At 44.7% G+C, this 13,549-nt stretch overlaps 1 protein-coding gene across 1 annotated transcript in view; it reads left to right on the forward strand.

Annotated features, from left to right (window-relative positions):
* Window positions 1-1,532: 1,532 nt before the first annotated feature.
* BRI3 (brain protein I3) overlaps window positions 1,533-13,549 on the forward strand; it is a 28,529-nt gene continuing 16,512 nt past the window's right edge. Inside the window, exons 1-2 of the mRNA XM_030576972.1 lie at window positions 1,533-1,881; window positions 4,969-5,077. Coding sequence (XP_030432832.1) covers window positions 1,713-1,881; window positions 4,969-5,077 — 278 coding nt within the window. The 5' untranslated portion in view covers window positions 1,533-1,712. The remainder of the gene's footprint in view (window positions 1,882-4,968; window positions 5,078-13,549) is intronic.

Below are 13,549 nucleotides of genomic sequence, written 5' to 3' on the forward strand. Positions count from 1 at the left end.
GTAAAATTATCTCCTACAACTCACTACTCATTTCCTTTTAGACCTTATGTCTTTTCTTCACTTACAGTTTTTCCTTAGAACAAATTCGCTATAACTGTTCATCTTTAGAAAATGTTTCCATTCATTCCCTACACCAACAAATCTCTCTCTTTTTTTCTTTCTGGACACCTGTGGTACTACTCCCAAGGCATTAATTTAAGCATGTGCATAAGTCTTTGGAGGATAAGGGCCTTATTTAAGTTCTGATTTGGCTTTGAGATACAGACCGATACTTATGCCTGCTTGGAGTCCAGTTGAAGTGATTAGGGTTATGCATGAGTCTGTCCAAGTAGATCCAATTGCATTTGCAGGATAGGGGTGGATGGTCTTTGTCTTCTCTCCCATCCATTCCAATTTCCTGAGTCTTCTTGATTTAAAGAAACTTGAGTCCTGCTCTCCCTCCAGCTCAGAGTGAGATAAGAACCTTGGCTCGGATCAATTGGATAAGGAACATAAAGTGATGGTTTTCATTCTTCACTATGTTTTGGCAGATTCAAGCTGTCAGTTTGCAACAGGGGCAGGATCTCAGTTGGGGTTTGTTTGAGATTTTTTAAGTGGTATCTCAGCAAATCACACACACAAAATCTTACATCACCATAACAACAACAATAAAAACCCCAAACCAAACCCCCCAGCTTTGAAAAAGAATCCACAGCCTGACAGTCTCCCTTCCTCAGGGGGTTAGCTTTTCCATCTGTAGTGGTTTGGTTGGTGTGTTTTTGTTATGGGATGAAGATTCATTGCTGGATGTGCTATTTCATTTCATGGCCTATGTGCGCTTAAACCTGGCGCCAGGTGCCTGACAGATTGGAACAAAGGCCACTCCCTTCAGCCTTTAGGTTTCAGAGAGTTGCAGCCGGGTTAGTCTGTATTTGCAAAAAGAACAGGCGTACTTGTGGCACCTTAGAGACTAACAAATGTATTTGAGCATAAACTTTAGTGGGCTAAAACCCACTTCATCCGATGCATGCAGTGGCTGTAGCCCATGAAAGCTTATGCTCAAATAAATCTGAATAAATTAAATAAAATAAATAAATTTGTTCGTCTCTAAGGTGCCACATGTACTCCTGTTCCCTTCAGCCTGACAGCTCTCCGGGGGACAGGGACTGTGTCCCCCAATTTGTCCCTACAGCACCGAGCACCGGCAGGAGAAGCCATGACATTGATCTCTGCCCAGCGAACGAAGCACCCCACAGTACAAAACCCGCCAGCGGCTTTGTCTCTGACCCACCCTGACTGACACGACGCGGACCCCGCAGCTCTGCATGCAAACGTGCCCGCGTTCCCGCCCCGCTGCTCAGGACCCAGCCGGGCCGAACAGGTGGGTGCAGGGCGCGGGCCGCGGCGGCGGCTCCTTTAAGGGCGGGTTTCCTGCGGCGGCCGGAGAGTCACAGCGGATCGCGGCGGGGAGCCGCGTCACGTGAGCTCAGTCTTGTGACCGGCCCGAGCGCTGGGAGCCGCCGCGGCCGCGGGCGCGTTGCTGCTGCTGCCGCTGCTGTCTGGGGGCGCCTGGGCTCCGGTCCCCCCGCGGATGCGCTGGGGGCGGCTGGCTTGGCCGAGAGCCCCTCTCTAGCGGCGCGCTCCTCCCTCCGGCCGCGGGGCGGCACAGGGAAAGTTGGGCGCCGCTTCCTCTCCCCGCGGGGTCCGTGCGCTGCTCCCCGCCGCGTCCCAGCATGGATAACAAGCCTCTTCTGCAGGAGCGGCCCCCCGCCTACACCCCGGCCTCGCAGGGGGGCGACTACGGACAGAGCAACTACGGGGCCATCCCCCCTCCTCAGCCGGGCTTCCAGCCTCCTCCGCCCTACCCCTACCCCAGCGCTGCTGCTGCCGCCGCCCCTGCAGGTGGGTCGCTGGCCGGGCCGGGGGGCGAGGCCCGGGGCCGGGCGCTTCTGCAAAGGGCCCTGTTTTAAGTCTTAGGCGGCGTGCCCCTGGCTCTGCTCCGGGAGGGGTGGGGATGGGAGAGTAAAACAAACTTTGCAGAACTTTGCGAGGTGCAGTGTGCAAGCCCCGCAGTGGGCTTGGTGTGTAGCTGTAATCCGGCTGGGAGGGGGAGTGTGTGTGTGTATAAGGGGAGGGGGGAGTCTTTCTAGTGGCTGTTGCCGTGTGTAAATGAAAAACTAGCATGGAAAGGGGAAATGTGTTACTAAAGCCTTGCGAGCAAATACATTCTCCCTCTTCCTTTCCTCCCACCGCCAATGAAATCAGTCATCATAAGTCCGGGAATTGCTGTGCTCCAGAAGTCAAAGCAACTCCATAGAAGCCTTTCTCTCGTCTGCTGGACTTAAAAGTCGAACAAAAACTCTTCTGTTGAAGTCGAGTTAAATATCCTACATGGCCATGCCAATAGAAGGGCTGTGGCGCTCTGGTTGCTAGAGACACTAGGTCTCTTGGAAAAAGTTTTGTGGCCTGTCAAACCAAAACCTAGGTGCTGGTGTGTGAAACCATGGTGTTGCGTTGTAGCAGGAGAAATTCACAGTCACTTTGCTAGACAGCTGTGTGCCACTTCCCTGTAAAAAACGTATGTCACTTTGCCCTCAGTGGCTTGGTTAATACTCAAGCTGGAGTAGAAAACAAGTTGGTCAAGAGTGCCGATATTAGAAAAGCTCCTCCCTTTCTTCCCACTTAAGACTGTTTGTAGGGTGCAATGTGCTCCTTTTTATTTACCTAGCTGTATTTGTGTTCTGCTGTCACTAACAACTGAGATACTGTACTGCCATTATTTTGAAGGGGGATGGAATTATCAGGACTTCATACAGAGATGCACATATTAGCACTTGGTGTTTGACTTCCTCTTCCCAAAGCTACAATTTACCATGCACACATTCTCCCTGCTCCTCTGATTAAATGTGGTGTTTTCTAACGTAAATTCACTATTAGGTTCTGAAATCTCTCTGGAACTGAGTGTAACCCATTCTATTGACTATGAAATTAGTATGACTTGGATCTAGTTAAAGAAACAAAACTAGACTATTGACAGTTTCTCAGTGGAAATTCCGTTCCTCCCCCCTCCAACATTTGAAGAAAAACTAGTGCATCAAGTAAGTACTTAACCCCAGATCCTGTAAAGACTCGAGCATATACCGTACTTCATGCATTGTGAGTAGTCTCAAGTGACTTCAATGGAACTATTCACCGTGCATAAAGTTAAGCACGTGCCTTTAGGCTTGAGACCATAGATATTTGATTACCGTTTGCTTAGTAAGTCAGAGCACACTCACCCACAAAACCCCCAAGAATTATTTTTGACTTTTTTTTACTAGTACACTTTATGGATTTCCTGTGATTCCTTAAATTAAATCTGATTCTGTACTTATTCATTAGGAAATTCCCCAAAACATCACAACTTGGATGATGTAAGGAGCCTCATCTTCTGATGTCATAATAGCACAGTTTCTCTATTTGGCAGGCTATGTCATTGCGTAGTCTCTTGCTAAACAACAAGCTTGTAATTGTTGTCATTGCATTTCTGAGGCTTATGTCATAACGATTTATAAACAGTTTGCTTTCTAAATACAGTTGTTAGAACACGCACAAGCTTGCTGGCCAGGTTGGGTCTTCCAAGCAATTTCATTTTTCAGTTTTCAAGATGTCTCATCCATTTCTTTACCTCTACCTCTTTCTCTCCACTCCTGCTTTTGTATGTTAGTCATGGTTTAACTAATGTGGAAATTTTCAGGCTGGTAGCCAGAGAAACACTGCATCCTGTCTCCCCCAGTTTGGATGCCTAAAACTGAAAATTGTGACCTTTGTTCAGTTGAACTGTTTTTTTGTCGTCTTCTCCAGTAACATTAAAACACACTCTTTGAAGTTAATTATTAGCCTTATGTGCATTTTAGACTGTGAAATTGTATTAGATATTCAGGCCTATGAAACAATTTTGCAAAGACATGCTAATTAACAGGGCCAGCTCCAGCTTTTTTGCTGCCCCAAGTGGCGAAGGGCGGGGGGAGGAAACCCACGATCAGCGGCACTTCGGTGGCTGCTCTACTGTGCCACTTCATCCTTCGGTGGCAATTCGGCAGCAGGTCTTTCCCTCCAAGAGGGACTGAGGGACCTGCTGCCGAATTGCCGCCAAAGACCCAGCTTGCTGTGCTGGTGCCTGGAGCCAGCCCTGCTAATTTAGCATGTCCCCTTCAGAAGGATTTGTTCCAGCTCTGCCCCTGATTCAGATTCTTCTGTGTGTTCTCCCAATTTCTGAGGAGTACACCTTTGGGGTCAGTTTTGTCACATACAATGAATTTAAGTGTCTTATTCAGATTATAGTTCTGTTGCTTTGTTTGTTAAGCCGATCTTGGGTCATATCTAGAAACTTCTGCCTACATAGCTATGTTGGGTGGGAGGGGAGAGAAGAGATGCTGTGCTGGTAATGTGCTGGTATAAGCCCTTGGTGTATGCATGGTAAAACCAGCAGAACTGTGCTTTTGCTTATATATACACCTCTGCCCCAATATAATGTGACCCGATATAACACGAATTTGGATATAACATGGTAAAGCAGTGCTCTGGGGAGCAGGGCTGTGTGCTCCGGCAGATCAAAGCAAGTTCAATATAATGCTGCTTTACCTATAACGCGGTAAGATTATTTTTGGCTCCCGAGGACAGCATTCTATCGGGGCAGAGGTGTCGTTTGTTTTGTTGGGTAGTGGGTTAGTGGCTGGAATAAGTTATAAAGCACAGTTTTTTGCTGATATAAGAGATGTGTGCACCAAGAGGTCATTGCTGGTGTAGTATACCTATATAACTATAATGGCAAAGTGCTTCTTCTGTAGAATTGATCCTAAGCTATCAAGTGTCTTTCTGTTGTGGAAAATGAAATCTACCTTTCCAAGTTACCATTGTCTAAGGAATCGTTGTCCTTTATTTGTTTTTAAAAAACAGATAAACCCCCTGCTTTGACCAGATGTTGACTTACATTTCTCTTTATTCTAGGATATGCTGCACCACCGCCACAGCATAACTATCCCAACATGTACACCATCATTCAACAGCCAGCTACCACCACCTCCGTTGTAGTGGTTGGAGGTTGCCCTGCCTGCAGGTACAGTTCTCTTCAGTTGTTTTTCAGCTTTTAAAATAAATTGCAGATCTCCAGCCTTGAAACCACAGACATCTTTGTTTTAAAATCAAAATGAAATTAGTTGAATATTGATATATAAAGTAATGGTGGGATGCGCTTACTCATCCCATTCAACCATAACACTGGAATGAAACTTTATGTTTGGTTATGACCATAGTCCCTTTTGTCACCTACCATTGCCATAGAAAGGACTCCTACCTACACAATACCCACATTTGGGATCCTAGCCAGCTCTGTTGATTTTTCCCTTCTCTAGGTTGATGAAGAAAACATGGGATTTTTCCTTCCCTTGTACGTACTTTAAGCTATGGCTGAAGTAATGGGCAGTGCTCTCTTGGCAGGGGTGGTTTCTTGTTTGTATTGGTACAATATTGATGATTCTAGGAGTGTGGAAGTCTGCTTGCTGCGGAAGAGTTGGCAGATAAAAAAACATAGGGGGCTTGCAGCAAGGTCTTAACCCAAGATGGAGCATGGGAGTCAGAAAAGATTAATTGCAAGTTCCTTCACTAATTAATAAGACAAAACTCTCAATTTTTTTAATATTAAACCACTGTTTCTCACTGAAGAGACGTTATGATGCACTAAAGAAAAGGATAGCGAATACTGGACATATGCCACCATATAAATTATGCTTCCTCTCCTGGACTACTGTGTTCAGTTCTGGTCAGCCCAGGTCCAAAAGAATATGAGAGAGAGAGAGAGAGCATGTTCACAAGAGACAAGATCGGATCATTTCTGAGGTTAATCCTGGGCTTGCTTTATGATACGTCTTCCCACTTGGAACTGTGGTGTGCTGTGCTCCTTCTATTTCCGCTGAAGTGCGTGAGAGTTGTACTTTCAGGATCTTGCCCGGGAGCAGCAGCTTGCAGGATCGAACCTTTACTCAGAGATCTGTACTTGGGAGATGGACCCACCAGAATAGCAAAGTGGAATCAAGCACTGTTGTGCTAGAGTAATGTTCTAATGAGTCTCAACACAGTAATAAGATGATATGAATGAAGCATCGTATAGCCTTTGTGGAATGGAATTGTACTGTGGGGAATCAGAGCGTGCCTTCTAAGTCTGACCTCTTCCTAGAAAGGTGGATCCAAAAGATGGAGGCTCCTAGAATGCTGTGTAAGGGCTGATGCTGTTGAACTGCATCAGTTTATGCTGAAACTGTAGCAGCTAGATAAATTCAGGCTAGATATTAGATGCATATTTTTAACAGTGAAGGTAACTAACCATTGGACTACTTAGTTGGGGATGTGGTGGATTCTCCATCACTTGAAGCTGTTAAATCAAGATGGGTGGTCTTTCTAAAAAATGTTCTAACTTAACCAGAAAATAGAGCTTGATAGAATGTCACTTAGTAACTCCTCTATGTCCTTCTCTATATAGGAAGTGAGACAAGAATGATCATAATGGTCTCCTCTTGCCTTAACACCTGTGAATCTGAAAGGGAATTTAACTTGAAAATAGTGAATCTTCTGCACTAGACTAAACATTTCTCTTTCTGTTAGTAACTCCCTCAGCATGGTATGGAGGATTCCTTGGAAGCTTCAGATCTGAAAATGGAACCTCTAGTGCAAAATCCCTTTCTAGGCAGTGAAACTTGCTTGAACACCATCCTTGTGCTGAGCATTGCTCAGGCTTTTGGAAGTGTTCACTGTTTGGTCCAGACGTGTAGTGTGCTGGGTGGTGGTGCTGATTTGATAAGATGAAGACTGAGCCTTGCAGAAATCAGTGTTAAATCTTTGCTTAAATAGAGTCCCTCTTCTAAAGTGCCTACATGCCTCTCTAATGGACACATCTGATGCTCCACATGCTTCTTTTCCACTGTCTGATTATTCTCTACAGAGGATAGGAGCAAGAAATTTTAGCTTAGTCTCCTCTATGAGATAGGATCCTGAGAATCCCTTTCCCGCTAGATTAAAATCTACTCCTTCTGCCTTAACTCCTAAGGCTCTGTTTCAGCCTACAAAAAAGGACTGCGTTGGGAGGGAGAATATGTTTACTCAAAGATACAATGATTACTCTACAGGGCCCTTTTTAGCTTCTATAAGATGCATACTCAGTTGTAGGAAGTGAACCCTTGGGACCAGTAGCCATATCCACAGATAGGCTGATGATACCAAATCAGCACCTTGCTAGCCTTTTTTAATGAAGTGCTTGAACTGCTATAGTGCACCTGGCATCAGAAGTGGTAAAAGCTGTGTAAATGTGTGAATGGGCAATAGAATACAAAAACTTGAATACTCCTGCTTTGACTAGCTGTGGGATTGATAGTCTTATATTGGGATCTCTCCTCAGAAAAGAGACTGGGGTTGTGTGCAGGGAGAAGGAATGGAAGCTCAATCCATTCTGGGAAGCATGGGGTATCAAGGAACTGCGACCATGAGACATAAGGGTTGCTGTCTTGTCTGAATCATCTATGCCTCTAGCTAACTTGACTTTTCAAGGAGTGTGCAGCGATGTTATTCCTAGGCCTGAAAATTTTTTTGCAGAGATGTTGTCTAAGCCAGTTCTCAACTTTTCCAGACTACTGTACCCCTTGCCAGGAGGCTGATTTGTCTTGCGTACCCCAAATTTCACCTCACTTAAACTACTAGCTTACAAAACAAGACCAAAAAATACAGAAGTGTCACAGCATGCGTGCTTTCTCATTTTTACCATATAATTATAAAATTCACACACACACACACACACACTGATATAGCACATAGAGCAGTATAAACAGTCATTGTCTGTATGAAGTTTTAGTTTGTACCGACTTTACTAGTGCTTTTTATGTGGCCTGTTGTAAAACTAGGCAAATACCTAGATGAGTTGACATACCCTCTGGAAGACCTCATGTACTCCCAGGGTATGCATGCCCCTTTTTGAGAACCACTGGTCTAAAGCTGATATGTCTTGGTCTTTCCTTGGTCCTTGAAAATTTTTGTCCCAGTTGCATCTTTAGAATACTGAAAAGATGGCATAAATCAACAACCACCAAATACTGTAGCATATGATTGGAGAAAGAACCACAAGATCATGATGCTAAAATGAACAGTGCTGTGATACCCTTGGCTGTATTGTTCAACTCAGAATTAGTCAGACTTGAGACAGGAGAAATTGCCACTGATTTTGTTACATTTAGAACTCTTACATTTATTTTCCCCTGCAATAGCTGAGAATCTGAGTGTAAAACTGGTAGAAGAGTGTAAATATGCTCTGTTTAATCCAGTAATCTAGTTAGGATGTGATTTTTGGATATTTCACACACTTTTGATAGTGACTTTGTTAGGAAATCTCGTAGTGGGCACACTAATTTTTGTGGGGTTTCATAGATACTGAACTGTGTATTGACTCTGCGTGTACTAGCACTACAAATTGGGTTATTGAGGCTCTAGAGACTAACTTTAAATATCCTCATTTTGCATATTTGATCCACATTTGTGCATTTTAGATGATTGTAACTTGTCTGAATGGGAGGGGATGTTGTATCCAATATGTGTGTACATGTATTACACTGTATAGGATGTGGGTAACTAATATAAAATGGTTTAAGGCAATTTTTTAAAATCATAAGTTGCATATAATATACAATATAATATATTCAACTTATGGTGGTTTTTAAAAAAAAAAAATCCAAACCCCTCAAACCAGCTTTCCTTTCATGACACCTTAAGTCATGTTGCCAGAAAGGGTCCTGCCATGTTAAGAGGTAGACAAAATAATTGTTTGCGGATTTGTCTTGCTTGCAACTGTGGGGGAACATAATTTATAGTGAGGGTTCTTACCATTATGAGATGATGAATTAGCACCTTCAGCTATAGCTGTGGGATATAAATTTTTCATCAGGGTGTGGGTGTATGTGTAAATGCTGTTTATCCAAACAAACAAGAGTTGCCCCCGTCCAGGACACTCGCACTGTCAGAGGCCAGACTCCTTCAGCGAGATCAGATACATACAGTATTTGCTCTGGAATGACTCCATATGAAGCCAGTCAGGACTCTGGGGTAGGATGCCTTCCCTCTCTGAGCATACTGTCTCCAGGGCAAGAAACTTACACAACTTTGGCCTTCCTGGGACTGATCTTGGAGCATTCAGCATCCCTGCTTTACACAGTGCGCTTCCCACAGCGAGTCCGCACCAGAGGGACTCCTGGGGAAGCCAGAAGGCCCCGCATCCCAGCTATGCGGTCAGACACGACTCTCGGCCAGTGTAATACAGAAGGTTTATTTGTAGACAGGACCACAGCATAGAACAGAACTTATTACAAGACATCAGTGACTTTCAGCCAAGTCCATCTTGAGAATCCTGGGCCAGACACCTTGGGTTCTCCCCCCCTTCTTCGAGTCGTCCAAGCAGACTGTCAGCCTCCAGCCACCTGACCTCTGACACCCCCCTGTTGCTCCTCCTCCTTCTCTGTCTTGCTTCCTGGCCAAAGGTGTCACCTGGTCGCACCCCCCTTGTGGGTCTCAGATTACATAGCTGCAAATAGCTGGGCAGTCTCACCTGCCCTGAGGGCCTCAGCAGAGTCACACACACAATTCCCACCACTTAAGTATTGGTGCAGTACACAGGGAAAGTAAGGTACACACAGAATTATAGGACAGTAAGGGCTTGTCTACATCAGAAAGTTGCAGCGCTGGTGAGGGAGTTACAGCGCTGCAACTTTGAAGGTGTACACATCTGCAGGGCATCACCAGCTGCAACTCCCTGTTTGCAGCGCTGGCCGTACTCCCGTTTTGTCTCGGGTGTAGAGGATCCAGCGCTGGTGATCCAGCGCTGGTAATCCAATGTAGACACTTACCAGCGCTTTTCTTGACCTCCGTGGAAGGAGGAAGCCTCTGGTAATCAAGCTGGTCTCCTTTCCCGGTTTGCTCTCGCGTTCCCGGAACCCCCCTTGAAGCCGCCCAACAGCGCTGCAGTGTGGCCACATCTAACACCACTTGCAGCGCTGGTTGCTGTAAGTGTGGCCACTCTGCAGCGCTGGCCCTATACAGCTGTACTAATACAGCTGTAACAACCAGCGCTGCAAAATTTTAGATGTAGACATGGCCTAAGACTCACATACATAGCAAGACAGACAAAACCCCCACTTCGTCACAATGCTGCTTATCCAAACAAACAAAAGTTGCCCCTACCCAGAACACTTGCTCTGTCAGAGACCAGACTTGTTCAGCGAGATCAGATACATACAGTACTTGTCTGCCCTCTGGATATATTTTGAGATCGTATTCTACTTATTGCCACAAGTCTTACTATCCTGAGTGATTATCATGGCATGGTAAGTTAGCTGCAGGAAGGAAGGACTATAGGCTGAAATTGTGAAACATGTTTCTAAAACTAGGCACTTCTCAATAAAAATGCCCAGATCTTAGAGGTGAGTAACATGAGCAGTGCACCCAACTGGCCTTAATGTGGGTGTAGTAGTTGTGTTTTTTGTGAAAATCTGAAATACTGCCACCTTGTGATGGGTGTACAGATACTATTCCCAAACAGTGAGGTAACTCTTGTGCGTTTCACGTCTTGCCTTGGCATGGTAAGTCATTCCTTAATCAGGTCTTCAGCATTATCCAGTGCTTGTGAAGCAATGCAGAACCAGCAGCTGCTCAGCACTGACACTGCAGTGCTTATACTCACGTTTCCTAATGCGCATGATGGTAGTGCCTAGAGACCACCTTCCCATTGTGCTAGGGACTGTGTAGGCATAACTGTATCTCTTCTCTTGTCCCTCCTCACCACAGCCTCAATATAGATTCATAGACTCTAGGACTGGAAGGGACCTCGAGAGGTCATCGAGTCCTGTCCCCTGCCCTCATGGCAGGACCAGAACAATATCTAGAACTTTAATGAACTCTGAGCAGTGTGTGTCATTCTTGGGAATCTGTCAATTAAATCACTTACTGCTTGCAAATGAAATGTTCAAGGGATACTGTCAATCTAGTCTTGCCTTTAAACCATTTTATATCTCCAAGAACAGCTTGAATCATTAAAGCTGCAAACTTTACAAATCTAGCTTCTTGCCATGCAGTTGCTCATTTGTCCTAACTAAGAAATGCCTGTCTACATTGCTCCTTGGCAGTGTGCTTCCCAGCATGGGTAGGCAGACCAGCAGTAGCTCTGTTTGAACTAGCACACAAAAAAAGCAGTGTGGCAGTGGCGGCTTGGGCTAGCTGCCAGATTACAAACCCACCCGATCCCCTGGGTGTACACTCAAGCAGCTAGCCTGGGCTGCCGCTCCTGCAATCACACTGCAATTTTTAGCACACTAGGTCTGCTTGAGCTAGTGTGTCTATCTACTTGCAGGTGGAGGTACCTTCCCAGCTGCAGTATAGACATATCCTTAAACACTCTTCAGTTTCTCTACTTTCTTGGTGATGCAGTGTTTTGGTGGGACAAACTGCAGGGGGATATTTATTTCTTTTTAAAACAAATTTTAAGGAAACTAATGCGAGTGATTTTCTTGGCCTAGTGTTCGCAAATGCTTGATCTCTTAGAGCTGGTGTTGCCAGTTGTAAACTGCCACCTTGCACTCCTGGGTACAGTGAAAGGTGTGCAGCTAGAGTACTACTGTGCTGTGGTAATCGCTGCCCAGTGAGATGGTCTCTTTGGAGCTGTTGCAATTGAGCAAAAACTTGTGCAGCTTTTGAAGTCTGTTTTAGGATTGGGGATGGGGTGAAGTGGTATTAAAACCATTTTAATCCTCTGCTGCCTGTCTGGACTGAAAGCTAGTGTCCCTTAGGTTTTGGCTTGCACTTGTTGCCCCTTTCACCCAAGTGCCTCCCTCCTGAGAGAGTGAATACCGAAATTGTACAATCTGATTGTGAATAAACTCCAGATTCCAGAACTTTTCTGCATGTTAACATCAGAAAGAACCCACTTTTGTGGCAAATCCTAAGGAAACTCTATGAATGAAGATTGTAAATGGGGCCCCTTTTTCCCCAGCAAAAATGTATTCATTTAGATTAACACAGACATGCAAAAAAGTGAAAATAGCGATTAAGTAGAAAAATGTGAGAAGATTTATGCTTCTATTTTCCTATGAGTCCTTTGCTCCAGTTTGTGACAAACGTGAATTTCACGTATGTGGTGATTATGTTGACATTGGCAATAATCAACATGTTGCACCTTGTAGGAAGTGAAGTCCCTTTGGAATTCTAAGATTGATGCTATAACCAGGAACCCAGTAGGAATAGCAGCTGGTGACAGAGGTTGCTGCAAAAACAAGACCCAAATGTGACCAAAAACTAAGTAACTCACTAGATCGTATTACACAGTATGCAGTAAAAATGTGCTGTGTTGTGCACACAAATTGCAAAGACAGAATTCATCCCTGTTAAGGGTTAGCAGTGGTGCTCTGCTGTAGTTCGGTGGCTGGAGAGGTTAGGACAAAAAGCGTTATGTAAGCTCAGGTAAAAAAATAAAAATAAATACCTTGATATGGTAAATCTAGCAGTTGCCTCAAACCTGTCACTTGGAGTTGTTGGTCGTGACAAAGTTGTCCACCTGGATATTTAAAGTCTTTCTCAATCCTGTGAGAAGACTGCCACTGGATTCATGCCACTGGTAGAATCAAGTCGTCTTTCTGAGCGTAGAAAAGAATACAGGGGGGATGGTAGTGCTCAGCAGGTTCATAAAAGACAGTTGAGCACAGATATTTCAGAATTTCCTGCTAGGATATTCATCCTCCTGGGACTGTCTAGTTTGAGAGGAATAAATTTTAAACAATTAGATCACTTGCTAATAAAAAAGATTTTCAGACATCTGTCTTCTTAATTGCATGAGTGCATCACTTAATAGGCATATTATAAAAATCTTCAGTAATTTAGGTCCCAGCCTGTAGTGTGGATGAATTTTTCCTCTGTTCAGCCTGAGCTGATGAAGAAGCTGCTGCAATAATAATTATTTCGATAATTGGTACAGTGTGCACAGGATTTACCAGTGTGGTAATGGGAGTTTGTGGTAAGGAAGAAAAGGGCTTTTCACCCACTGGATACTCCTGTAAATCTGGCTCAGGATAAAAGTGACTAAAGATCATCCAAGTTTGATGGCTGTACACAGGCTATATGAAATGAATAGGCCTGGTCTACACTGCAGGAGGAATTGATCTAAGATATGCAACTTCAGCTACTAGAATAGCATAGCTGAAGTCGACATACCTCCTGTCCTCATGGCATGGGATCGACAGCCATGGCTCCCCCATCCACTCCGCTTCTGCCTCTCGCCCTGGTGGAGTTCTGGAGTCAACAGCAGAGCGTTTGGGGATTGATTTATTGCGTCTAGACAAGACGCGATTGATCGCTATCTGGTGGGTAGTGTGAAAGGAGTTACAGGCCACCTCTATAATGTCAGTCTCCACCCCTATCTAGAAAGGGGCTCAGCTGTGTCATGGTTGTGATAATTTGTTTTCAGTACTCAGGATATTCCCTAAAGCCTGGGGAAGCCTATTTAGCATTATGT

This window comes from Gopherus evgoodei, chromosome 10, assembly GCF_007399415.2.
Source record: "Gopherus evgoodei ecotype Sinaloan lineage chromosome 10, rGopEvg1_v1.p, whole genome shotgun sequence".
Classification (NCBI taxonomy): domain Eukaryota; kingdom Metazoa; phylum Chordata; order Testudines; family Testudinidae; genus Gopherus; species Gopherus evgoodei.